Source organism: Zootoca vivipara, chromosome 6 (assembly GCF_963506605.1).
Source record: "Zootoca vivipara chromosome 6, rZooViv1.1, whole genome shotgun sequence".
NCBI classification, from domain to species: domain Eukaryota; kingdom Metazoa; phylum Chordata; class Lepidosauria; order Squamata; family Lacertidae; genus Zootoca; species Zootoca vivipara.
The window spans coordinates 2,395,278-2,422,341 of NC_083281.1; the positions used below are offsets into that span (position 1 = coordinate 2,395,278).

General features: G+C 49.4%; 1 protein-coding gene across 1 annotated transcript in view; it reads right to left on the minus strand.

The window, feature by feature from the left end:
- Nucleotides 1–6,213: 6,213 nt before the first annotated feature.
- The window catches only part of REXO1 (RNA exonuclease 1 homolog), a 32,156-nt gene continuing 11,305 nt past the window's right edge, over nt 6,214–27,064 (minus strand). The window contains exons 4-16 of the mRNA XM_035119245.2: nt 24,810–25,041; nt 23,669–23,826; nt 22,161–22,298; nt 20,909–21,032; nt 19,119–19,238; nt 18,748–18,885; nt 16,239–16,352; nt 14,979–15,052; nt 13,286–13,396; nt 12,490–12,605; nt 10,429–10,567; nt 9,393–9,513; nt 6,214–8,116 (exon numbers count right to left, since the gene is read on the minus strand). Coding sequence (XP_034975136.2) covers nt 8,028–8,116; nt 9,393–9,513; nt 10,429–10,567; nt 12,490–12,605; nt 13,286–13,396; nt 14,979–15,052; nt 16,239–16,352; nt 18,748–18,885; nt 19,119–19,238; nt 20,909–21,032; nt 22,161–22,298; nt 23,669–23,826; nt 24,810–25,041 — 1,674 coding nt within the window. The 3' untranslated portion in view covers nt 6,214–8,027. The remainder of the gene's footprint in view (nt 8,117–9,392; nt 9,514–10,428; nt 10,568–12,489; nt 12,606–13,285; nt 13,397–14,978; nt 15,053–16,238; nt 16,353–18,747; nt 18,886–19,118; nt 19,239–20,908; nt 21,033–22,160; nt 22,299–23,668; nt 23,827–24,809; nt 25,042–27,064) is intronic.

The following is a 27,064-nucleotide window of genomic DNA, read 5'->3' on the forward strand; positions in this document are numbered from 1 at the left end:
TTCAAGCTACAAGAAAGAAGACTCCACCTAAACATTAGGAATAACTTCCTGCCCACAGACTGTCTCGCCTGAGTGGTGCATGCTCTGGTTATCTCCTACTTGGACTACTGCCATGCGCTCTCCGTGGTGCTGCCTTTGAAGGTGACTCGGAAACTGCAACTAATCCAGAACGCGACAGCTAGACTGGGGACTGGGAGTGGAGACCATATAACACTGGTCCTGAAAGACCTACATTGGCTGCCAGGATGTACAATTCAAAGTGTTGGTGCTGAGCTTGAAAGCCCTAAACGGCCCAGTATCCCTCAAGGAGCCTCTCCACCCCCACTGAGGTCCAGCTCCAAGGGCCTTCTGGCGGTTCCCTCCCTGCGAGAAGCCGAGTTACAGGGAACCAGGCAGAGGGCCTTCTCGGTGGTGGCACCCGCCCTGTGAAACACCCTCCTGTCAGATGTCAAGGAAATAAACAACTACCTGACTTATAGAAGACATCTGAAGGCAGCCCCGTTTAGGGAAGTTTTCAATGTTTGGTGTTTTTAATATTCTGTTGGGAGCCACCCAGAGTGGCTGGGGAAACCCAGCCAGATGGGCGGAGTATAAATAATAAAAATTATCATTATCATCATTATTATTATTATTATAAAATTACATGTGCCTATGAGCTTGCTCCCCCCCCCCAATCCCAAGTTTCTTGTGTGTTGCATCGTTTTCTTTAGATTGTGAACCTGAGGCCCGGCAGCATCTCAGAACTGATTTTTATTTCTTTTTGTAGACCTCTCCAAAAGAAGCTGCAAGATGCACAGATGTTTTAAAAAAAATGAATTTAGGCAATCGGCAAGCCAGAAATGCGAACATCAGTGGCTGATATTTGCCACGCTAACTTCCATGTCCGGATGGTGCCATCGTAACAGCCCTGCATTCATTTTTCATGCCCAAGTATCCTTTATATATATATATATATATATACGTGGTTTGGCCCAGCAAAGGACCTTTGAACATGTTCTTTGGCTGGAGAACTACCTTCGAGGGAGAACTGAGCTTTGGGCTCACTGATCTGGTCCGGGAACAGTGGATTCAAGACGTGCGCATTGAAACGAGCAAACATCCGCCCTGGGTTCAAATAGTAAAAACTACAAAAAAAATAGTTAACAAGAGCACAGATGTGCTCAGGAGAAGCTGTCGATCAATGGCCTTGCACCCTTCGGACGTCGCTCGCTAAAGAGCTTACCTCCATCCCCTAATCAGCTTCCCGATTCCTGATCGATCCATTTGCTCGCTAAGCTCCCTCACCCCCCAAAAAACACCCTTCTTCGCATGCCCCATGTTTTAACACCTTCCCCTACAATTTGCTTCGGCTGTCTGGGAACAAAACGTAGTTTTATAGGAATGAAATTGCCTTTCAAAAGGTGGGATCGATCACTCCCGATCACCCCTGACCCCAACGGCCTCGTGGCTGCGCGGAGGGGGTTAAGCTGAACGAAAGGGCCCTGAATGCTTCACAGCAGGGGTTCCCCTAAAAAAAAAAACCCATGCTACTGGGAGGGCCGAGTTGGGAGATTGTCCCCTTCTCTCTCAGCTCCCCCTTCCCAACTGCTTGCCTTCTGTGAATCAACACGGCTTTCTACAGTCCTGGACGGGCGTAGCGATTCCCTTATGTGGAACAGCTGTGGGGATTGGGGCTTTTTAGTTTGGGTGGGGGAAAGGCAAGGAAGAAGCGGCGTGGTTTTTATCAAAGGATGCACCACCAAGTAGCTACAGAAAAGAGCTTTCCTCCCCCCTCTCCTAACACTAAAACTCGCAGGCCTGCAAGGAGGCTGAATTGCTGGATGGTCCAGGGCAGACGAAAGAATCACAGAATCATAGGGAGCGCAGAATCACAGAGGGTCCATCAAGTGCAACCTCCTGCAATGGAGGATCATCGAGTCGAGAGGTTCCCAAACTTATTTGGCCTACTTATTTCAAAACAGCAGTCACGAAATTAAAAGACGCCTGCTTTTAATGACAAACCTAGACAGCATCTTAAAAAGCAGAGACATCACCTTGCCTACAAAGGTCCGTATAGTTAAAGCTATGGTTTCCCCAGTAGTGATGTATGGAAGTGAGAGCTGGACCATCAAGAAGGCTGATCGCCGAAGAATTGATGCTTTTGAATTATGGTGCTGGAGGAGACTCTTGAGAGTCCCATGGACTGCAAGAAGATCAAACCTATCCATTCTGAAGGAAATCAGCCCTGAGTGCTCACTGGAAGGACAGATCGTGAAGCTGAGGCTCCAATTCTTTGGCCACCTCATGAGAAGAGAAGAATCCTTGGAAAAGACCCTGATGTTGGGAAAGATTGAGGGCACTAGGAGAAGGGGACGACAGAGGACTAGATGGTTGGACAGTGTTCTCGAAGCTACGAACATGAGTTTGACCAAACTGCGGGAGGCAGTGCAAGACAGGAGTGCCTGGCATGCTCTGGTCCATGGGGTCACGAAGAGTCAGACACGACTAAATGACTAAACAACAACAACAATTTCAAAACACACACAAATTACCCAGCGCCCCCCCTAGAAATCGTTCTCCTTTTACCAAACGAACAGAAAGATGCCGTGACAAATTTGCGTTCTTTCGTGTATCCCTATCTCTACCTACGTCCTACAACCTAATGAAAGTTATTGTTGGACATTGGCATGCATCCTGGTTCTCAAACTTAATCCGTTCCAGAAGCCCGTTCCAAAACCAAATCGTTCCAAAACCAAGGCATGCTTTCCCATAGAAAGCAATGCAAAATGGATTAATCCCTCCCAGGCTTTTAAAAACAACCCCTAAAATAGCAGCTTAACATGAATTTTACTCTCTAACGAGACCACGGATCCATAAAATGAAAGCAATAATCAATGTACTGTACTATAAAATAAATAATACAGTATTGTAGATGATAAAAATTAAAATGATTATTTTTTCTTCCCTGCACTGATGATAGACATTGTTTGGATTGAGGGGGGGGGGCTTTTATCCATTTCCACAGTCACACAATCAATCAGTAGCTGAACTGGGTTCCATACACTAGTTACAGGTAAGTAGCCGTGTTGGTCTGACGTAGTCAAAACAAAAAATAAAAAAAATTGCTTCCAGTAGCACCTTAGAGACCAACTAAGTTTGTCATAGGTATGAGCTTTCGTGTGCATGCACACTTCTTCGGATACTGGGTTCCACACAGTCGCAGAAACAAATGAACCGAAAAAGCCTCAAAAACAAAAACGCAAAATAAAGAGCAAAAACAAAATGTGCCAAATTTAATCTGTTCCGGAAGTCCTTTCGACTTCCAAAATGTTCGGAAACCAAGGCACAGCTTCTGATTGGCGCAGGCGCCCCAGAAGCAATAGCCGACAGCTGCGTTGGACGTTCGGCTTCTGAAAAACGTTAAAAAACGGGAACACTTACTTTCGGGTTTTAGGTGTTTGGGAATAAGAAAACTTGCAGCTTGAAATTATATGAATAGGCAGGAAACCTGAGACCCATTTCCTGGGCCTGGGGGAAGCCAAAAAACATCCCCCCCCCCCGCCCAGTAAAACTCCTCGCCTCCAGGGGAAGGCGTTGTCGCCATCCCACAACAGCGCCCAACTTGGGAGCCCCCCCCCATTGCACTAGAGGCTCCTACTGCCCCCCCCCCGGATCATCCCAGCGCCCCCCAGGGAAAACACTGATTTAGTCCAACCTCCTTCAATGCAGGCTCAAATACTTTGGCCACCTCATGAGAAGAGAAGAATCCTTGGAATCCTTGCTCACTGGAAGGACGGATCCTGAAGCTGAGGCTCCAAGACTTTGGCCACCTCATGAGAAGACTCCCTGGAAAAGACCCTGATGTTGGGGAAGATGGAGGGCACAAGGAGAAGGGGACGACAGAGGACGAGATGGTTGGACAGTGTTCTCAAAGCGACGAACATGAGTTTGACCAAACTGTGGGAGGAAGTGCAAGACAGGAGTGCCTGGCGTGCTCTGGTCCATGAGGTCACGAAGAGTCGGACACGACTAAACGACTAAACAACAACAACAACCTTCAATGCAGGAATATGGGGATCGAACCTGCAAACTGGGCGTTATCAGCTCCACGTTCTGTATATAATAAAATGCTTGTTTACAAAGCTATTGTCCTATCAACCTTACTGTATTCTTGTGAAACCTGGACCACTTATAAATGCCATCTTCAACTCCTCAAAAAATTCGATCAACGGTGTCACCGAAAATTCATACACATCACTTGGGAAGACAGGCGAACTAATGCCTCCAGTGTTGAAGCAATGATTCTTCAACGTCAACTTCGTTGGACTGGTCATGTTGTGCGGAAGCCTGATGATCATCTTCCAAAGCTACTACTCTATTCCGAACTTAAAAATGGAAAGCGTAATGCTGGTGGTCAACAAAAGAGGTTTAAAGGCTCTCTCAAGGCAAATTTTAAAAAATGTAGTATAAACACCGACAATTGGGAAACACTGGCCTGCGAGCGCTCCAGTTGGAGAACAGCCTTTACCAAAGGTGTTGTGGTCTTTGAAGACACTTGAACTCAGGACGCAAGGGAGAAACGTGCTAAGAGGAAGGCATGCTTAGCAAACCCTCACCGGGATCAACTCCCGCCTGGAAACCTATGTCCCCACTGTGGAAGGATGTGTGGATCCAGAATTGGCCACCACAGTCACTTACGGACTCACTGCTAAAACCATGTTATGGAAGACAATCTTACTCGGCTACGAGTGATCGCCAAAGAATATTCTTCTTCATATTATCATTAGCCAAATATCACCTGATTGGAGATGAGTGACCGAAGTTCTGGGCTGCAAACAAGAAGCAATCTTCAAATGCAGCCATGGAACCGGCAAAGTAAGGACGCTTTGATGGCGATTCCAAACCTGTCACTGGAAGAGGGGAAGGGGGGAGATGAAATGGGACAGCGAAATCCCCCAGAACACAGAACTGGTGGTCTATTCAGTGGGGAGCTTTTAACTTGGGGACATTTCTTTGAAACGCACCCTTCAGATGCCACGGGGCGCAAACGGGTTGTGACAGGTCCGTCGATATCTCAGCGGGAGACTCTCGGCCAGCCACCCACTCTCCCTGCTCCTGGGACCCTCCGTCCCACATTTGCCGGCCAAAAGGAGCTTACAAGAGGGAAATTAACTGGAGAAGGGGTTTTAATGAGGCTCAGCACCCTGATCAATAACGTGGACAATGGGAGGCTCTGGCGTAGGGGTGGCGATCAGGGGCTGATCCCCACGAGGAACACAGCCAGGGATGCAAACAGCTTTCCCTCGTGCACAAAAGAGGCATGTTTAACGCAACAACGTCTGCCATCACAAAAAGCCCCGCCAGCTCTTTCTGACCTCTGACCCCCCAGCTCCCAGAGTCAATGGCCCAGTGGACTTCATTCCAATTTTTCCTTCGCTCTGATCCAGCGATCCGGACTCCTCAAGCAAGTTGGGAGGCGACACATCGGGTTTCTGAAACTGTGCCCGGCATGGAGATAGCCAGTAAGAGAGCAGCTTTCCTCCCTCTCTCTTCTCCGAACGCCGGAACTCGTGAAGATTCGATGGAGCTGAAAGTTGGGAGATGCAGGGGAAACAAAAGGGCTGCTTCGCGCGGTGCAAACTATGGAATTCCCACCTGCAGGAGGGAGTTATACCAGAGGGAGAGAATGGAAATAGTGAATGCATTTTCAGGGTGGCGTTGAATCCTGTGCCACCGAATAGTTAGCCTGTCGTGACATCACAGAATGTTCATCCAAGGGTGAAGGAGAATGAAGACAGGAAGCTGCCTTGTAGATTCTCGGGAGGGGAATGGCTCCTCCAAATAAGAGAAACCCCCCTCCTGTGGTTATCTGGGATACAAATCCCCTATCTAAGAAGCATTCAGGTTCTCAAGAGGCACTGCCTCTTCTGAGCAGAGGCGTTCTTCCAAGTTCTTGCATGCAGAGCTGGTACTTAGACCAAGTATGGAGGAAACCCAAGGCCCTCTCTGATTTAAACTTAATGAGGACAGGTTTCTGGCTCTCTGTAGATGAAACGTTTGGCAAAGTTGTGGCCTTTCAAAAATAAAATCTCTGGATTACCCCCCGCCACCTTTTATCCCTGACACACTCTCCAGTAAGCAGAATAAGAGAGAGAGAGAGAGAGAGAGAGAGAGAGAGAGAGAGAGAGAGAGAGAGAGAGAGAGAGAGAGAGAGAGAGAGAGAGAGAATCTGTAAAACAACCAATCATGCTTACCACAAATAGCCAGGATTTTTATTTATTTAAAAAAACAAAACAAAAAAAACCATTTACAAAATAGTGTTAACAGGTTTTACCAGTTCTGCATATACAAAGTCTACAGCGCCCATTTTTAATTAACTGTACAGTGTTAACAAAACAAGAGATTCGGGAATCGTCAACCAGGGAACGGCTGAGGTCAACTGCAGAAGAGGTCGTACTAAGGTTATTATTATTAATAATAATAATAAAGTTTCTTTTCCCCCCCCAGGGGCCAAGGAGACTTGCTTTCTCCTCTTATTACCCTCGAAGGAAGGAAGGAAGGAAGGAAGAGGGCAGACTGGGAGCTGCAAAGAAATATGGAAACAGGGAACTGGTATTTAAAGGGAATGAATGGCGTCGGGAAACATTTGAACTCTCTAAGAGAGCTCTCTCCTTAGGCCTCCTTAAATGACAATTCGGGAGGGGGGGGTGTGTGCAGAGGAAGGAAGAGTGTTTTGTCAGCTGAAACAGCTTGTAGTGCAGAATTGTCCCCTTGCTTTAAATAGGAAACCCACCCACCACCCACCCTGTCTTCTAACTTGCTCCGTTCCTAGAACATTGTTATTTACACTCGTGGATAACTGAGCGTGCGTGAATTTGAGGAGGAGAAGGTGGATTCAACCACCACCACCCCTTTTTCTTTTCTCATTATACGCCAAGGCAAAGATTTCCACCTGCATCGTGTGTCGCCCGTCGCCCCCCCAAGCGAGCTGGGTTAAGCTTCCCCACGGGGCGTTCATGGAACAGCGTTTCAGAAAAGCTAGCAATTTTATTAGGAAGAAGCATTTCCTAGTGTTTTTTTAAAAAAGTCGCGGCTGAGCTTGAAAGTTCAGTGTGATATGCTCTGAATAGTGGAGGAAGTTCCCTGGTTTGCCGTTGTGAAGGAGGGTGAATCGTAAGGCTCCCTGCAGCGACCCTGCCGTGCTCATGCCCCCTGCCCCATTTTCCACCCTAGAGGACTTGCGCAAGCAATGATTCCGGGTCAGGCGGCTATCCGGGGCCATCCTCTACCTCAGGAAGGAGTCCAACAATGCAGGCAGCGGAGAGCGGGGAGGTCCGTTGAGCTGAGAGACGGGGCGAGGGGAACCCCCCTCTTTGCAGGGGGACCCATGTCCTGCGGTTCGGCACCAGCCGGCTGCACCGAGGGCCCCCTGTGCTCCTGGCGCGAGCGCAATGCCCTGCCGTACCCACGGCCGGGACTCAGACTCAGTTCTGCTGCCCTGCCAACCGCACGGCACCTCTGCCTTCTCCCCTGGTGTTGCGGGTTTGGAGACGGCCTGCTGCCGGATCGCAGCCCCCACGTGGCTTGCCAGCGCCTCCGCAGCTTGCTGAAGTTGTCGCAGCCAACTTCCCGACGTGTGGCAGCGCACAGGGAGCCCCATGTTAAGTCCCCAAAAGGAGAAGCCACATTTCTGCTTTTTCGAGGTTTGAGAACGGGACGGGGTTTCGGGGAGCTGCGGAGTTAGGCACCGCCCAGATTTCATCCTGGAGTTCTCTGGCGGGCCTACCGTGCCACAGGTCCAGGGGGGGGGGGCGGATGGACAGGACGTCACGGCCAGCCTCACGAGGTCACACGCTTTCTCAGTGTGCCTGCAGAGGAGGGTGGCGAACACAGGAGGATGGGGGAAACGTGCCTGCTGGAGGGCCCAGGCTCCCCAGAGGCTGTTATTGTTGTTGTTATTATTATTATTATCATCATTATTATTATTGCACTGCACCGGTAAAAGCGGAAGAGGCAAAGGAGAAAGAACGGCGGCGGCCTCTCCTTTATCATCGCTTCACTTTCGCGTCTTCCTTGATCTTCCAGATCATCAGTTCCATGCATGCCCGGGCGTCCTCGCTCGAGTCGTGGCCTTCCACTGCCGGGAAGAAAAACAAAGAGAGAATGCAGGAAGTTGCGACTCCTCAGTTCCCTTGGGGCAGTGGTGGCCAAACTCGGCCCTCTAGCTGTTTGGGGACTACATTTCCCATCATCCCCGGCCACTGGTCCTGTTAGCCTAGGGTGATGGGAGTTGTAGTCCCAAAACAGCTGGAGGGCCAAGTTTGGCCACCACTGCCTTGAGACTCAGGAAGATGGGAAGGAATTGGGGTGGGGCAGTGAGGGACTGCAATACCTCAAGGACCGCCTCTTTCCATATTAACCTACCTGGACCCTGAGATCATCTTCCAAGGCCCTCCTTCATGTGCCACCTCCTTGAGAGGTCCGGAGGGTGGCAACACGAGAACGGGGCCTTCTTTGCGGTGGCTCCCCATCTCTGGAATGCTCTCCCTAGGGAAGTTCGCCTGGCGCCTTCATTATACACCTTTAGGCACCAGGCAAAAACGTTCCTTTTTAACCAGGCCTTTGGTTGACCTGATCAACATCCAATAACCTTTTAAAATGTGGCTCTTTTGGGGAGTGGGGTGTTACTGGGTTATTGTTCTTACTTTGATTTTACATATTGTGATCTTTTCTGTGAACCGCCCTGAGACCTCTCGGTATAGGGCAGTATATAAATTCAATCAATCAATCTTGACCTTTGGCCGTGGGACCTCAGTGTCCGGGGCTGAACGATGGGGGTGGAGATGTCTTCAGGTATACTGGACCGAGGCCGTTGAGGGCTTTCAAGGTCAGCACCAACACTTTGAATTGTGCTCAGAAACGTACTGGGAGCCAATGTAGGTCTTTCAAGACCGATGTTATGTGGTCTCGGCGGCCGCTCCCAGTCCCCAGTCTAGCTGCCGCATTCTGCATTAGTTGTAGTTTCTGGGTCACCTTCAAAGGTAGCCCCATGGAGAGCACATGGCAGTAGTCCAAGAGGGAGATAACCAGAGCATGCACCACTCTGGTGAGACAGTCTGTGGGCAGGGAGGGTCTCATTCTGCTTTCCAGATGGAGCTGGGCGACAGCTGCCCCGGACACAGAATTGACCTGAGCCTCCATGGACAGCGGTAAGTCCAAAATGACCCCCAGGCTGTGTGCCCTCTGCTTCTCGCAGGGAGGGAACTGCCAGAGGGCCCTCAGAGCTGGACCCCGGTGTCTGGGCTGAATGAGGGGGGTGGAGGCGGAAGGCGGCCTGAAGAAGCCGAGGAGCCACCCTACGGATTCTCTCCCTTGCTCCCCATCCCGCCCCCCTCCAGGCGCCGAAATCTCACCGCTGTCCTGGATGATGCGCTTGAGGTAGTCGGCCATCAAGGTGCGCAGAGCCCGCTTGTAAGGCAAGCCCAGGCGGTGAGGGAAAACGACAGCCGTGTCCACCACAGTCCCGTGGATGAGCTGCCGGGAGAGACGGGTGCACACGGGGTCAAAGGGTTTCCCTTTCCCCAAGTACAGTGGTACCGCTGGTTAAGAACTTAATTCATTCCGGAGGTCCGTTCTTAACCTGAAACTGTTCTTAACCTAAAGCACCGCTTTAGCTAATGGGGCCTCCTGCTGCTGCCATACCGCTGGAGCACAATTTCTGTTCTCATCCTAGAATCATAGAATCGTAGAGTTGGAAGAGACCACAAGGGCCATCCAGTCCAACCCCCTGCCAAGCAGGAAACACCATCAAAGCATTCCTGACATATGCCTGTCAAGCCTCTGCTTAAAGACCTCCAAAGGAGGAGACTCCACCACACTCCTTGGTAGCAAATTCCACTGCCGAACAGCTCTTACTGTCAGGAAGTTCTTCCTAATGTTTAGGTGGAATCTTCTTTCTTGTAGTTTGAATCCATTGCTCCGTGTCCGCTTCTCTGGAGCAGCAGAAAACAACCTTCCTCCTCTATATGACATCCTTTTATATATTTGAACATGGCTATTCCTGAAGCAAAGTTCTTAACCCGAGGTACTATTTCTGGGTTAGCGGAGTTCGTAACCTGAAGCGTTTGTAACCCGAGGTACCACTGTACTTCTGCTAAGTTCTTCTGCACCAGTGGGAATCCTCACGCCATCAGGAACGTGTCCTCGGACCCCCACTTGGGCCAGGAGATTATCTGGCTGCCAAGTTTGCAATATCATCACCGGCTAAACATCACGATATACTGGTAGATCGTGATGCCCTAAATAAGGACCGGGCTATGCAGATGCATCGGCTGGCTTAGCGGTTTCCCCCGCGCCATGATTTTTGCCGTCGCCTGCTCTTGTGAACTGCCCACCCCACCCTGCAGCTTGGCTTCCCCCAGAGCAAGCAGAGCCCCTCCCTCCCATTACCTTCAGCGCAAACAGGTCGCTTTCCAAGCTGTGCCCTATCAGGATCGTGTCCGAGCTGAACATGCTCAAGAGGACAGCCTGGACGTCCCGCAGGGTGATGGAGGCGTTCTCCAGGTCCTCCTCCGTCACGCCCGAAAACCTGCGAAGGCAAAGATCCGTGTCGTCAAGCGGGTGGGAATACTCGCCCTTTCAAAGGCACTCTCACAAAATTCCTGCTTGATCCCGGGCCCGAAGGAAGTCAAGATTAGCCTCAACTAGAACCAGGGCCTTTTCAACACTGGCTCCGACCTGGTGGAACTCTCTGTCTCATGAGACCAGGGCCCTGCGGGACCTGATTTCTTTCCACAGGGCCTGTAAGACAGAGTTGTTCCGCCTGGCCTTTGGCCTGGACCCAACTTGATTCCCCCCCCCCACTTTCCCATTTCCTTTCCGTACGAGGCTGCATTTTAATTTGCATTATAATTTTAATGTTGTATTTAATCTTGTTTTTAAGTTCTATCTTAATCAAGTGTTTTATATCTAGTTTTAGCCGCCCTGAGCCCGGTTTTGGCTGGGGGGCGGGGCGGGGTATAAATAAAATTTATTATTATTATTATTATTTATTATCAAGGTGCCTCCCCCCTACTCTTCACGCAGAGATGGAAAGAGGATGCTGCACACACACACACACACACACCCCCAGGAATGGGAAATTTTTACAATGTATTTAAGAGAACAATGTAAACAACTAAAAACTTTGGCAGGGTTTGATCAATGCTCATAATGTATTAAGAATTAAGGTAAAAAAAAAAGATTATTTAAGAAAAATAATGCTTCGCTAATTTTCTCTATTTAAGAAAAATAGAGAAAATTAGTGAAGCAGCTGAAAAAAAGATTGATAAAAATGGTAACCATGAAAGGGCAGAGGGGAGTCGAAGGGTTCAGGGAATCCTAAATGATGATGTTGATGTTTAATGTTCGAATTTAAATTTGCAATGTAAAACTCAATAAAAAGGATTTTAAAGGAAAGAAAGAAAGAAAGAAAGAAAGAAAGAAAGAAAGAAAGAAAGAAAGAGGAAGATGTGTAGATTATCTAAAAATTATTGTGAGCAATTAAACAGATTAGCAGGATTAATCTAAAAGCAAGCAGTTAAAAGGTGGCTTTGGAAGAAAGAGTGACAAACAAAATGATTTAAGGGGGAGACACAAGTTTTGAAAATGTATTTTTACAAGAAACCAAGAAAGGGGAGGAGGGAAGTCAAAACTAGTACGTGACGTAAATGTCAACTGATGATGATGATTGTCAAATTTTAAAATGACAATACAATTTATGTATGAAAACAAACAAAACATCCACTTTTGAGAGTTATCAGCCAGTTTCCAGTTCTCCCTTTTTGTAAGCCCGCAACTTACTTGCATTTGACTTGTGAGCATTCAGCTTTAAGCATTTGGCAAAATAAATAGATAATCATTAAAAAGAGAGTTTTGGGGTGGGGAGAGACTTTGGCAATCCTGCCTGACATTGAACCCAGTGTGTTTTGGCTATATGTAATTTTGGCACGGCCCCCAGAACGTACAGGCTATTTGAAAGACCGTATTCCCTCATACGAAACTCTCATATTTGCTGTTTCTAGCTTTTTTTCCATTTTATCTGCATCAGCTGCCCTTGAGTCTCAGGCTGAGAAAAAGGCAGGAAATAAACAAATATGAGAAAGAAAGAAAGAAAGAGAATTTGCCATTTCATTTTGGAGCAGAGGAACCAAACAGTTTGGAACTTAAGGGAAAAACTAAACTTGGGAGGACGAGAAGTCAACTTACGGTCTTTTTTTGCGAAAAATTACATCAATAAACAAGATTTTTAAAAAAATAAAAACTAAGCTAATTTGGCTGGCCTGCCAGAAAGGCTGCTGTGTAGGGGAGATGGAGTCTCTGGAGGACTTGCTGCCAGTCAGAGCAGACAGAACTAGGGTTCAGACAGGCCAGCAATCTGAAGGTTAAGAAGCTGGGCACGGTTTGCACCTAATGCTCTGAACCGCGGCTTAGCATGAAGGCGTGGCGGACCAGACCTCCGATTATCCTCACCGAGTGTTGTAGTCCACGACTTTGTGGTCAGGCTTGACGAACGTGTCATAGACGACTTTCAGCTCCGAGTTGATCACCGTGACCCGGGTCAGCTCCAGGCCTTGCTTGGTGTAACACTGTGGGAGCCGGAGAATGAGAGAGAGAGAGATTTGGGGGGGGGGTGTTTGTGACTCAGGAAGGCTCCTGTTTCGCAGGCAACCCTGATCGCCTATTCGCCAAATCCTCGCCTGATTCAATGACCCAGAGACTAAACCGATTTGGGGTCCAGAGAGGCAGGAATCAAAGAGGGGGGGGGAGAGACATTTCTGACAACTTTCAAGGCTGCTTTCTTTTGGCCGACTGTTTCCCACCGGTAAAGGAAGAGCGCTACGATTTTAGTTATCTTTTTTCAGAACAGACACGATAGATGAATAATGATAGATAGATAGCGTTCGACTTCAGGAACCGTCTTACAGCCAATTGGAAGCTGCGCTGGACGTCCGGCTTCCGAAAATCGTTTGAAAACCGGAACACTCCTCACTTCTGGGTTTCGACCATTCGGGAGCCGAAACGTTCGAGTTCAAAGGTGTTTGGCTTCCGAGGTTCCACTGTATTACCCAGCAGTTAAGGAACAGAGCTACGGTTTTAGTTATCTGTTTTGGAAACAGACACAATAGGTAGACTGATAGACAGATAGACAGAGACACGTTCGAAGTTGAAAGAAGCAGCCTCTTTCGAGCTGCCTAAGCCCTATGATTTTAATGGCTATCGTTTTGCGAAACCACCCCAGCCAGCCCCAATCGAATGCTCTACCAACCATTTCGCAGTCTAAGGCGTATATGCCCGGGTTGCCGTCCGCGCTGGGCATCTTCTCAAAGGTCTTCACAAAGCCCTCCAAGTTCTCCTTCCTGCCGTCGTGAACGTGTTGCTGAAAGAAAGGAGGGGGGAGGGAATTAGAGAGAAGGAAGCCGGCTTATTTCACCTTGCCTGGCTTTAGGACATGGGTAGGCAAACGAAGGCCTTGGATCCGGCCCAATTGCCTTCTAAATCCAGCCCGCGGACGGTCGGGAATCAGTGTGTTTTTACATGAGTAGAATGTGTCCTTTTATTTAAAATGCATCTCTGGGTTATTTGTGGGGCATAGGAATTTGTTCATTTCCCCCCCTTCAAAATATAGTCCAGCCCCCCCTCCCCCAAGGTCTGAGGAACAGTGGACCGGCTCTCTGCTGGAAAGGTTTGCTGACCCCTGCTTTAGGACAAAGGCAAATTTGTGGAGGAGCTTCCAGGTTTACAGGCTATTATTATTATTATTATTATTATTATTATTAATTGAATTTACATACCGCCCTATCCCCGGGAGTCTCAGGACGGTTCACAGAATTAAATCAAGATATAAAAACACAAAATACCTGTCAGGGGACCTTCCTACTGGGAACTCCCCCCCATCCTGCTGACCAGCACTTCGCCCAGTGAGAGCAGCAGCAGCTGGGGGCGAAGGAGGAAGTTAGCGAGATGGGGGGAAGGAGGAAGTTAGCAGGATGGAGGAGGCAAGGCTCAGCGATGTGGGAGAGCCCTTGCTCCGCCTTGACCCAGAGGTGGAGGGGAACAGGCAGTCCCTTCTGGCGCCCGAATTAAGGCGCGCCACTAAACGTAAGGTCGGGAGGAGGCGTTTCAGGGTGCCCAAGCTCTTATGCTGGTCACGCAACAGGAAACGTCCACTCCCGGATTCTGCGAGGGACTAGGAGGTCTTGTTTTCTGTTATCTCTGCACTGTAAATAATTTCTGTTATCTCTGCACTGTAAATAATATGCACAATAAACCCTTAAAGACAAGCACGGACTTGGGCGTCTTTACTCGAGAGTAGCTGCAACAACACAACTACAATACCTAATAAAAATAAAAACAACAACCCACGAGCCCCCTCCCCCCCCAAAAACCCCGCATATTAAAAGGGCATAGGATGTAAAACAGATCAACCAAAGGCCTGGTTGAAAAGGGACGTTTTTGCCTTGCGCCTAAGGGTGTATAATGAAGGCGCCAGGCAACTTCCCTGGGGAGAGCATTCCAGAAATGGGAGCCACTGCAGAGAAGGCCCCGTTCTCATCCTATGGGATGAGGCGGTCCTTGAGGTACTGCGGTCCTAAGCCGTTTAAGGCTTTATAGGTTGAAACCAGCACTCTGAATTGGGTCTGGAAACTAATTGGTAGCCAGTGCAGTCCGACTAGGATCGGTGCCATATGCTCAAAGCGTCTTGCCATCCGGTGAGCAACCGGGCCTAACTGATGTTCACAGGGCTCTCAAGGTTTCAAGCAGGGGGGGCATTCCCAGTCCTATCTGGGGATTGGGAGGGAAACAGGACTGAGCCTGGGACCTTCTACCTGCAAGGCAGGGGCTCTACCAGTGAACTACGACCTGCGCCTAGATCTACCAACCACGCTTATGCCACCTGGGGCTCTGTGATGGAGGACGGGCGAGATAAAAGGAAACCAAGGAAATTTAAAACTACTTACTTTTGCGACTTGGCACCCAGGGGAACCCACCGCTCCGGAACAGCAGTTGTAATGGGTTTCCCAACCACCGGGAACTGAAAGGGAGAAGAGAGGCTGACCAAGGAGGACACCAGCGGAAGGGCATTTCCCAGACACTACCAGCTGAATGTTACGCAGAGGCTGTCCTCACTTGCAATATTTACATCCTGCCTTTCTCTCAAGCACTCAAGGTTTTAAATTAATAATAATGATGATGATTGTTTACAACCAAAGGGATGAGATAAATAAGGGGAGGGAAGAGGAAACAGCAAAGTTCAAAGAGTGGTTCTTTGCCGAAGCTGCATAATGACTAGGTCAGGGAATTGAACTGGTCCGCTACATATTTGTTCTATCCCCCTCAGTGTCTCAAAACACTCAGAACCCATGTATTCCTTCCCCACGCCAAACCGTTTTCAGCCTTGCACAACAACCCTACCCGGTAGGCCACCCTCAGAGAATGTGACTCGTAAGCTTTCAGGGATCCAAACCCAGCATCCAGGACCTCTGCCTGCCTGCCTGCTGATCAAGGCGGAAACTGTTCGCTGAATTCTTTTCGGTGCCTGCTAAAAACATTTTTGTTCAGATGAGCCTGCCCAGACACACAGAATGTTGATGTCTGCTTTAACCTGTTTATTGCCGATTTCATTTCACTGAATGTTCAAAGCAGCTACTTCGAGCCTTTTTTTTTTAACCAATAACTTGGTTATTCTATTCCAGGCATAGGCAAACTCGCCCCTCCAGATGTTTTGAGACTACAATTCCCATCATCCCTGACCACTGGTCCTGTTAGCTAGGGATGATGGGAGTTGTAGTCCCAAAACATCCAGAGGGCTGAGTTTGCCTATGCCTGTTCGATTCTCTTCGGAAACCCCTTTGAGGGGGCTTTCTGTGGGGAGAGGGAGTGGAACGGCTTTTACTGTGAAATATGCAAATGGGAGGTGGTGGATTCTCCTTCCTTGGAGGTTTTTAAGCGGAGGTTGGATCCGTCATGGATGCTTTTGAAATTCCTGCATCGTGGGGGGTTCAGCTGGATGACCCTCGGGGTCCCCCCTTCCAACTCCGCCGAGCAAGCCACGAGAAGCAGCAGCCCTGCGCGATTCTCATAGGTTGTTGCGAAGACAGAACGCAGGGAGGCCGAGCACGGGTGAAGATGCAAACCGCCGCAAACACCCACTCTTTGAGCTGCTGCTGCTGCGGAAGGATGAGATGTGGGAGAAAAGGAACACAAAGGCTACGTTTTACCTCTCTGCTTGCGCAACTTCCCCCAGTGGTGGACGCATTCCTCCTTGCGGACACAGTTCCCAGACGGCGTCACCATGTACTCGGTGCCGCAGCGGCAGCAAACTCTGCAGGAGCCTTGAATTTTTTTTGGGGGGGGGAGGGAGAGAGAGAGATTCAATGAATTAATTCCAGGTGCTTTTCTGAAGTTCCACTGTTTGTTCCCCTACCTCCTTGTTGGCTTGGCTGAGATTCCTGCATTGCAGAGGGGTTGAACCAGATCGGCCCTTAGGGGTCCCTTCCAGTTCCCCAATTCCATGAGAATTGGAGTTGTTTTTATATTTATTACGGTATGTATTTTGTGGTTTTATATCTTGATTTTATTCTGTGAACTGCCCTGAGACCCCACCAGGTATAGGGTGGTATATAAATTCTAATAATAATAATAATAATAATAATAATAGTCAAACTTTGGATCCTAAACACCTTGCGAGTCGAACGTTCTAGCTCCTAAATGCCACAAACCCAGAATAATGCTAATACTAATAATTTATTATTTATACCCCGCCCACCTGGCTGAGTTTCCCCAGCCACTCTGGGCGGCTCCCAATCGAGCGTTAAAACAATACAGCAGTGGTTGTTCCAGTTTGCGAGTGATTTTTGGAACCCGAACGTCCGATGGGGCTTCCTGCAGCCAATCAGAAGCCGCGCTTTGGTTTCCAAACGTTTTGGAATTCAAACTGATTCCGTTCGACTTCCAAGGTGCAACTGTAATAATGATGATGATGATGATGATTCTGTATACAGCAGAACCAACGTTTTCAAGGCAACCCTCACCACATGCTTGGCGCACCTGGAACGACGCTTGTTCATCAAGTAAGGCTGCTATTTAATTAAATTATTTTTGATTAATTTATTCAATAAATAAAATATCATGCTTCACTCGGATCTTGTTATTTCAAGTCATGTGCCCCTGTACTCTGTTTTTTCATTCTGTTGATTCTCATCTGTCGTTAGAGCTGTTCTCTCTTGCTTTACCTATGTCACGAAACACGGCAAGAAATATTTACAAAGAGAGAGAGAGAGAAAGAGAGAGAGAGCAACAGAATGGTGTTTTATATAAAAAACCAAAAGTTTCGTCCCGTTGAGCAAAACTGTGGGTGCGCCCCCTCGTGGCACAACGAAGGCCTGCTCCATAAAGAAATAAGCAAACTGCAGCGGGACTAGAAACAACTCTCAAGCGGACAAGGGACACCTGCAGTACGAACTGTGAGGGGAGAGAGACTTTCTGTTGTACTTAGTCCATGGCTTTTCCACCGGCCTTGCCGTCACCTCACCCCTGCCCCCCCCCCCGCCCCAGCAGCCTTTCCCAGAGCATGTCTTTGAGAACTGCAGGAGCAGCTGGGAAGAGAGAGAAGAGGAGCTCAGGGAGAGGGAGGGAGGGAGGGAGGGAGGGAGGGAGGGAGGGAGGGAGGGAGGGAGGGAGAGAGCAATTTTGTACTTTGTGTGTCCTTGTTTCTCAGTTCGATCTAAGATTTCCTGTGCTTGCTGTCTGCAATGCCAGCCTGGGAGCTGAGTGCCCAGTGCTGAAGGGTGCCCAGAACTGGACACAGTACTCCAGGTGAGGTCTGACCAGAGCAGAATACAGTGGTACTATTACTTCCCTTGATCTAGATGCTATACTCTTCTTGATGCAGCCCAGAATTGCATTGGCTTTTTTAGCTGCTGCATCACACTGCTGACTCATGTCAAGTTTGTGGTCTACCAAGACTCCTAGGTGCTTTTCACATGTACTGCTCTCAAGCCTGGTGTCACCCATCCTGTATTTGTGCCTTTCATTTTTTTTGCCCAAGTGTAGTACCTTACATTTCTCCTTGTTAAAATTCATCTTGTTTGCTTTGGCCCATCATCTTGTTTGCTTTGTGCCATGCAAGCCTGGCAGGGCCCGTTGCTGCCCCCCCCCAAAAGTAAGCTACTGGCCTCATGTCCACCTTTGTCCGGTCTCCGTTGGGCCACTGAGGCTGGGGGCCTCCTCTTCCCAGACCCCTGTGGGGCAGCGTGAGGAAGCAGCTCTCTTTGGGGCAGCTCAGAGACCAGCGGCTGCCCGGAGGACTCCCAAGGAGAGGGGAGAGGAGGCCGAGGGAACCCTCCACAAGGGAGGGTGTTCAAAAAAGGGTGAGGGGCTGCCAGCTCTGCAGGGAAGGAGGGGACCTAACTGGGCTCCTGAGCCCCCCAGGGGTGCCACAGAAAGAATGCAGTTGGTCAAGGGATCCGTGGACCCCAAAAGGCCTCTGGCTTAGAGTTGTCAGACTAGGAACTGCGAGACTGAGGTTCAAATCCCCATTCAGTGGGTGAACCTGGAGGCCGGTCACTGCCTCTCAGCCCAACCTACCTCCCAAGGTTGTCGCTGGTGATAAAGTGGGGAGGGGGAAAACGACACAGGAGGGATTATAAATACAATGGATCGATACTATATGAGGATCGCCAAGCCAGAAGCCCTCGCGGGTCTCGCCCCTCTTCCCGCAGAGCTTACCGTCAGTCGTTTTCTTCTCCTCCGCGTTGAAGACAACGGCGCGGCCCGACGTCTCGGGGCATGGCAGAGGGTACCCATGCTCCTTCAGGTCGTCCTCTGTCAAAACGTACTCCTTGAGCCGGCGGTAGAGGGAGGCCCCTAAGGGTGGCAAAGAGATCGGCTCACTCAAATAAAATCTGCTGAGCAGAGACATTAGCCCCTGCTCTCCTGGTTTCAAAGGGATCGCAAAGGTTTTATGGTGTTCTTCGCACTGGATTTAAGGGATTGAACGGCCCCGGGGACCTCGTAAGGCAGAAAGGAAGGGGGCGCGGACACACAGACGCGCGCACACACAGAGCCGCCGTTTCTACTCGACAGAAAGAGGAGCCTACCTTTCAGGTCCTCCGCCCGCAACTGAGCGGCCGCAGAGCGGTTCAAGGTGAAGCTGGTCTTGGCTGCCAGCTTGCCTCCCAGCATGGCCTCGTGAGACACCAACTTCCGGTTGCCGAGTCCTGGGAAGGGAAAAAGGAGCCGGGTACGAAATGGGCACATTATTGTATTTTTATATTTTGAATTTTTGAATTTTAATGTTTTGCTGGAAGCTGCCCAGAGTGGCTGGGGAAACCCAGCCAGATGAGCGGGGTATGAATAATATATTATTATTATTATTATTATTATTATTATTATTATTATTATTATTATTATTTCAGAAAGCTGGCTTCAGCCAGGGGCGCTCGAGTCCGCAAATTCCTGTGCAGCCACCTGTGGATCAGATGCAGTTAGCGGGCCATAGCTCAGAGCAGGCCCACTGAAATGAATGAGCAGAGCTAAGTTAGACCTGTTGTTTTTCAATGGGTCTTCTCCGAGTAGGCCTCAGCCCCATGCAATCCCAGGACAGCTTTTGACGTCATCAGAATTGCCACGTCGCGGTACTAGGCTCAAAGAAAGTGCCAAAATGTGAGGGGGGGGGAACCTACGTTTGTCTTTACATAGCTGGGGTGGGGGCTATTCGGTTGTTGTTTTATATTTATTATGTATTCTGTGATTTTATTATTAATTATTCACCATATTTTTCGCTCCATAAGACGCACTATTTCCCTCCCAAAAAGGGGGAAAGTCAGTGCGTCCTATGGAGCAAATGCGAGAGCCAGAGCCCTGCCAAAAGCCAGAGCTGCACATAGGACAATTAAAGAGAGCGAAATATTCCCCCCCCCCTTGTTTTCCTCCTCTAAAAACTAGGTGTGTCCTGTGGTCAGGTGCGTCCTATGGAGCGAAAAATACAGTACACCCCGCCCATCTGGCTGGGTTTCCGCAGCCACTCTGGGCGGCTTCCAACAAAATATTAAAATACATTGGTCGGTTAAACATTAAAAGCCTCCCTAAACAGGGCTGCCTCTTCTAAAAGTCTGGCAGATGTTGTTCTCTTTGACATCTGGTGGGAGGGCGTTCCACAGGGCGGGCGCCACCACCGAGAAGGCCCTCTGCCTGGTTCCCTGTAACTTGGCTTCTCGTAGCGAGCGAACCGCCAGAACGATGGGGGTGGAGACGCTCCTTCAGGTATACTGGCCCGAGGCCATTGAGGGCTTTCAAGGTCAGCACCAACACTTTGAATTGTGCTCGGAAACGTACTGGGAGCCAATGCAGGTCTTTCAAGACTGATGTTATAGGGTCTCGGTGGCCGCTCCCAGTCACATCCCAGTCATATCTTGTTTTTTTCTGTGAACCGCCCTGAGACCCCTAGGTATTGTAGTAGTAATAGTAGTAGTAGTACTAGTAGTAGTAGTAGTAGTACTAGTAGTAATAGCAGCAGGTGAGAACAGTAGTTCAATGATTTATACTTAACGTATATAATGGGTAAAATGTAAGTAATATAGCAGCTTTATAACGCCTGAAAAAAAACACCATGGAAGGGTGTGGGGGGGAGTCAAGGGACAGGAGAGATTTGTTCTGATGGCTATTGTAAAGAATTCGTAAAATCTGAAAAGTTGATTTCAAAAATGTTTTGAGGTTGTTGTTTTTTTAAAAAAGATACATGTATCTTTCCATATTTTTCTTTCTCCTTCTTTTGAACTGCTGATCCGAATGTGAATGAGAGAGAACAGATTGAGGATCAGAGTTACGTCAGGCAGGCAAGAAACCTTACAAAATAAGCAAGCAAGAAAAGGAAAGGGAAAATACGCACTGCGATCATTGTGTGCGGGGCTGGGAAGGGCGCTGCGCAGCTTCTTCAGGGTATTCACTGCCACGTTCAGGTAGATGTTGCGGCTGGTGCTGCGGTCGTAGACCACCTTCTCCTCTGCCAGGGCCTGCGGGCGACATTGTGGGCCGGAGAAACGAATGAATGCCGCCCTCTGCAAAACGGGCTTCGTTTCTGCAGACGGCTTGCTCAAACACGCACACAAACTCTCTGTTCTCTCTCCTCCATCCAGGGAACATTTCCAGCCAGGCAAAAAGCACTCAAGGAAAGGTGCAAGGCAAAGGGGCTTGGCCCCGGGGAGCCTCGAGGGCCGGAAAGCTCATCTAGTTACTGGTGAAGTGTAAGGACTTCACCTTTTTTACGTATCTCTACGGGTGAGGATTTTTATGTTCGTTTTCCTGCTTACTTCTGGTTTTGTTTCCTGTTATTATTTCCTAGATATTAAAATATGTGATCAAGGGTCTGGAAACTAAGCCTGATGAGGAACAATTGAAGGAGCTGGGTACGTTTAGCCTGGAGGAGACTGAGAGGAGATAGGAGAGCCATCTTCCAATATCTGAAGGGCTGACGCATGGAAGAGGGAGCAAGCTTGTTTTTTCCTGCTCCGGAGAGTAGGACTCAAACCCGTGGCTTCAAGATATACAAGAAAGGAAATTCCAACTAAATATCAGGGCAAACTCTCTGTCAGTAAGAGCTGTTCCGACTGTGGAACGGAGGTGGTGGACTCGCCTTCCTTGGAGGTCTTTAAGCAGAGGTTGGATGGCCATCTGTCACGCATGTTTTAGCCGAGATTCCTGCATTGCAAGGGGGTTGGACTGAGTGACCCTTGGGGGTCCCTTTCCAACTCTACCATTCTGTGCTTCTACTCCCAAGTCTCTTTGAGACACTTTAGTGTAAAAAGTGGCAGGAAAAAAATATACACCATCATGCAAACCCCAAGAAAGATGATCGATTTTGCTCACTCACCGAGTTTCCAACTCTTCCTTCCCACCAATCCTAGGTTCTCACCCAGCTACCCAGGGGTCTTAACAGATAATTTGGACTATAATTCCCATGAGCCTGAGCCAACACAGCCAAGGCGGAGCTGTGATGCGGAAGAAAATCACCCAAGAGGGGCCAGGTCGGGCCGAGGCTGTTGGGCCTGCCGTAAATGAGCGGCAAACTATTAAGCATCCAGAATTCTTTCCGTACCCCACCCCAAATAACACCCCCCTGCTCCTTCCTCAAAGGTACAAACCTTGTCGAACGCTTCTTGCTGGGAGGTACACGACTTCAGGCACTCGTCGATGAAGAGGTTGAGGTATCTCTGCCGGATGTTGGTGGGGACCTTTGCCCCGAACTCGGTGGGGATCACCGGCCTTTTCAAAGTAGCACTCTGGGGGAGGGACGAGGAGAGGGGAGGGGAGAGATTCGCCTGAGGAATTCGGTTGACGCATCGCCCGCCCCTTTTCCCGACAGGCTACTGGGATCTGTGGGGCTATGGCATGTGCGACTGGCCCGCAGAACTGGGAGACAGGGTTCAGATCCTCCCGCTCGGTCATGTTGGGGGACCTTGGGGGGGCTAGCTGCCATCTTGGGCCCATCCTAGAGTTTGGATTTGATATCCCGCTTTATCACTACCCGAAGGAGTCTCAAAGCGGCTAACAATCTACTTTCCCTTCCTCCCCCACAACAAACACTCTGTGAGGTGAGTGGGGCGGAGAGACTTCAAAGAAGTGTGACTAGCCCAAGGTCACCCAGCAGCTACATGTGGAGGAGCGGAGACGCGAACCTGGTTCCCCAGATTACGAGTCTACCACTCTTAACCACTACATCACACAGCCTACCTCGCAGGGCTGTCGTGAAGATGAAAGAAGGGAGGCGGGGGAAACTGGCCTATGAATGTACTGAACAAATGCATGCAGAACGAAGGGGAGCTTTAGGGCACATAGGCCCATTCGAGAAACTGGGCCTTGCCGTCTCCACACAAGGGCTAAAGTGATTTCCAGCAGGGTTGGGATTCCAGCCCCACCGGCCAGCCTGGCCAACAGTCAGGGGTGAGGGTGGGGACTTTGGTTCGGCAACCTCAGAAAGGCCCCCCCCAGATGGTCCCTACTCCTGAGCTAAGGAGCATCTCCACCCTCATCGGTCAGCCAAGACACCGGGGCCCAGCTCCGAGGGCCTTCTGGCAGTTCCCTCCCTGCGAGAAGTGTGGTTGCAGGAATACAGTGGTACCTCGGTTTATGAACACGATTGGTTCCGGAAGTCTGTTCATAAACTGAAGCGTTCATAAACTGAAGCGAACTTTCCCATTGAAAGTAATGGAAAGTGGATTAATCTGTTCCAGACGGTCCGTGGAGTACTTAAACTGAAGCGTTCATAAACTGAAGCGAACTTTCCCATTGAAAGTAATGGAAAGTGGATTAATCCGTTCCAGACAGGTCCGCGGAGTACTCAGCGTGAAGCGTACTTAACCCGAAGCATGGGTGCAATTGGTTCTGGAAGTCTGTTTGTAAACCAAAAATTCATAAACCGAGGTGTTCATAAACCGAGGTTCCACTGTATTCTCATTCTCCCCGGAGAATATTCTCACCTCACCTCACTACTTCCAACACTGCCTATCTACGATTCTGTGCAGCCCAGCGCATTTCACAACCCATCTCTGACAGAGGCCCCGGCAAGACGCAGCAAACAGCCTGCCCCCCGCGTTCCGCGTGCTCCCTTGTGAAGCAATTCCAGGGAGGGGGTGGTGGAGAGGATCTGTACCTGCAGCGTGGGAGCATGGGCTATCCTTTTGGGGACGTTCGTGTTGGTTGTCTTGGAGGCCATCCCGGCGAGGGTGCGTGCTTTCAGGGACAGGGCTTCGGCCCCGTTGGAAGATGCCGTGCTCCCGGGCGAAGGGGTTTTCTTGAGGCCTCCTAGGGCTGGGAGCACACAGGGATGTGGGGACAAGCAAGCAGAAAACACGATAAACCTAACAGGGCAACATCTAGAGCTAAACCCAGTGCAAGTGGTACCTTGGTTCTCAAACTTAATCTGTTCCGGAAATAAACCAAAGCGTTCCAAAACCAAGGTGCGCTTTCCCACAGAAAAATAAAAAAATTCCTTCAGTAGCACCTTAAAGACCAACTAAGTTTTTATTTTGGTATGAGCTTTCGTGTGCATGCACACTTCGTCAGATACACTGAAACAGAATCAACCAGACCCTTGTGTATATTCAGAGGAAAATTTCAGAAACAGACAAGAAAGAGAAATTGCTGAATTGGGACTCATTACCAAGCTCAAAACCACGGAGCCACCTGGGATGAACAGAGATATCGGATTCTTATCTCATTATGCATGGTCTAGCTTTCTTTTGTGCCTCATTATGCATGATCTAGCTTTCTTTTGTGCCTTGCTTCCCCCCCCCCCCGCAGGACCAATTGCAGTCATCAGCAGTCGTTAACAGCCATCAACAGGTTCACCACTCCTATCAGCCCATCACCCATTCCCCCCCCCACCCCCCACCCTCTGAATATACATAAGGGTCTGGTTGATTCTGTTTCAGTGTATCTGACGAAGTGTGCATGCACACGAAAGCTCATACCAAAATAAAAACTTAGTTGGTCTTTAAGGTGCTACTGAAGGAATTTTTTTTATTTTGCTTCGACTCAGACCAACACGGCTACCTACCTGTAACTAGAACTATGGAAGTTCCCACAGAAAGTAACGCATAACGGATTAATCTGCATTTTCTTAAGGAAACACAGAACAGTCGCAATCACTTTGAATCTTAAGATGGGGGTGTCCTCCCAAAACATGACACACAAAAAAACTCCCCATGCTCTACCAGATGTTGAAACAGGCCTGTCACCCAGAAAGAAAGATCACCGCCCCTTGCAGCAGAGAAGCAGAAGTCCTCGCTTACCGCCCTTGGACGCTGCAGGAAGAGCTGGGTTGGGCACGTGAGCAATCCGCTTCTTCTCCCCTTTGTGCATCGCCACGGAGGCTCTCGCAGGTGCCGGAGACGGCCGCGAGGGGGGCAGCTGCCGGGCCAGCTGGGCCGCCTGCTTCTGGGCCAGCTGGATTCGCTGGTAGCACACCTCTTGGGCCGTCGGGGGCCGGTACGGGCGGCAGACCGGCTTGGTCGGGGCCTCAGCCTGCGCGGAGAGGAAGGGGGAAGTGAGGCGCTTGGTTGGCACCAACAAGACAGGGGCTGGCAAACCGAGGCCAGAGTTTGAGCCGATTATAAAGGAAGAGGCAGGAAGGTCAGCCCCACCCATTTAATCACCCCTACGGGTGATCACATGAAAGCAAATGACTTATCAAAGGCACAGGGCTGGATCCAATTAAAATCCTCAGAGTCATTGGAAGATTAGATGACCATCTGTCAGCTGTGGTTCCTGCATTCCAGCGGGCTGGGCTAGATGACCCTTGGTGACCCTCCCAGAACATAGGCCACATTGGTCAGAATGCCTTGGAGAAGACAGGGAATTTCCGTGGTCCTCTAGATCAGTGTTAGAATCTCACAATATATAAGCTAGGTGCCAAACAGCTCCTTAAACCAAGGTTGCACTTGTCTAGTTGCCATTTGGGGGCAAGACGGCTCTGAAGTTTTATTTTTCAAATGGTGGACTGTGATTGATTCTCAGTTAAAGATCTGGCTAGTTCAGAGGACAACCTTGAGCTGGGATAAAAGCTTTGAGAACTTACAGGAAGAAAACTCCCTTGATCCAGGGACAGTCTACATATATATTGGCCTATTCCAACCTCTTTTCCTAAGGGTGACACGGACCATTCAAAACGTAGGAATATCATTCACAATGGTGAGCAGGGGGGGAAGCGAAAAAAGCGACAACAATTCGCTATAATGCCATTCGCCCCTCTTGCTCAGGTTGCCCAGAAAAAGCATTCTGGTTCCTGAAATTCATTCTGATGGTGCAGATAAAATATAACACATGGAATTCTACAGGGTGGGGTATTAGTGTGTATAAACGGTCCAGACCCAAGGATCTGCAGGCATGCACCTCCAGGTGATGGAATTGTCAGGTGTCATCCTGGCACTCGGGCATCTTCACCTGGTCACAAGTGGGGCGGGAGCCAGGTGCAAAATGCGCCTGACTAAATTCGCACAGTGCTCTAGATGTCCGGGGACTCCACCTCCCATCAGCCACTGGGGACGGAGGATGGGCTTTGTAGTGGGACGCGATCCGGAAAGCGCCACATGGGCTACACCCAGTACGTAGCAAGGTCGCCTTTGTTCTCTCCCCACGGCCTGCCTCAAAGCCATTGCGAGGCAGTTTGGGGACAGCGGTGCTAAGGAACAGCAAAATGTTTGAGCTTCGCCATTTCCAACCCATTTCACCCATATCCCTTATCTCTCTGTTAGATTGGGGGGGGAGCGCTAATGGATGGGGGGGGCCAAAAAGCACAATACGTTATTTGTGCTGACCACAGACCTTACTTGTTAAAACAAAGCTTTTGCGGCAGGGCAAAAATATTGCAAATATCGAGCCATTAAGAGCTCTCCGCTTTCATTTCACGGGGTGAAAAACAAACCCCATACTGCCTTTGCCCTCCGGAGCAGAAAATTCCAATAAAAAGAAACCAGGGGAGGGAGGAGAAAACAGACAAGAGCTTCCACAGGGCAGAGGGTGGCCGAGATGTTGTTGGACCAAAAATCCCAGCATCCCCGGCCACTGGGGGCTGGTGAGCGTTGGCGTCCAAAGACATCTGGAGGGCCAAAGGTTTGCTGCCCACCCCTGATCTAAGAAGTGGTGTCCCCCTCTCTCAGGAAGGGAACCTACGGCCTTCTCCACATTGCTGGACTCTCTCGTTGTCCATGGCCATTGGGCTATGCTCTTGAGGCAGACAGGAGTCTGAGCCCCAATGACACCAGACATTCAGAACCCCAGCAAATCTGAATATTCAGACCAGGGTGGATAAAAATCAATGGGTTTTTTTATTTAAAAAAAACACACAACAACACAAAACTGAAAACAATCAGATTGTAACTCCGAGCCAATTTAAGCCTTTGGTCTTGCAAAGCCTTGCAAAAGCTACTGTACAATCACTAACATCGCAAATCGCTACTCCATTGCTACAATTCCACAGGAGCTCAAGCTCGCAAATCGGCAATGTTTGTGTGTTTCAGCAGTGGAATCGTAAAAGCCTGTTTTTGTT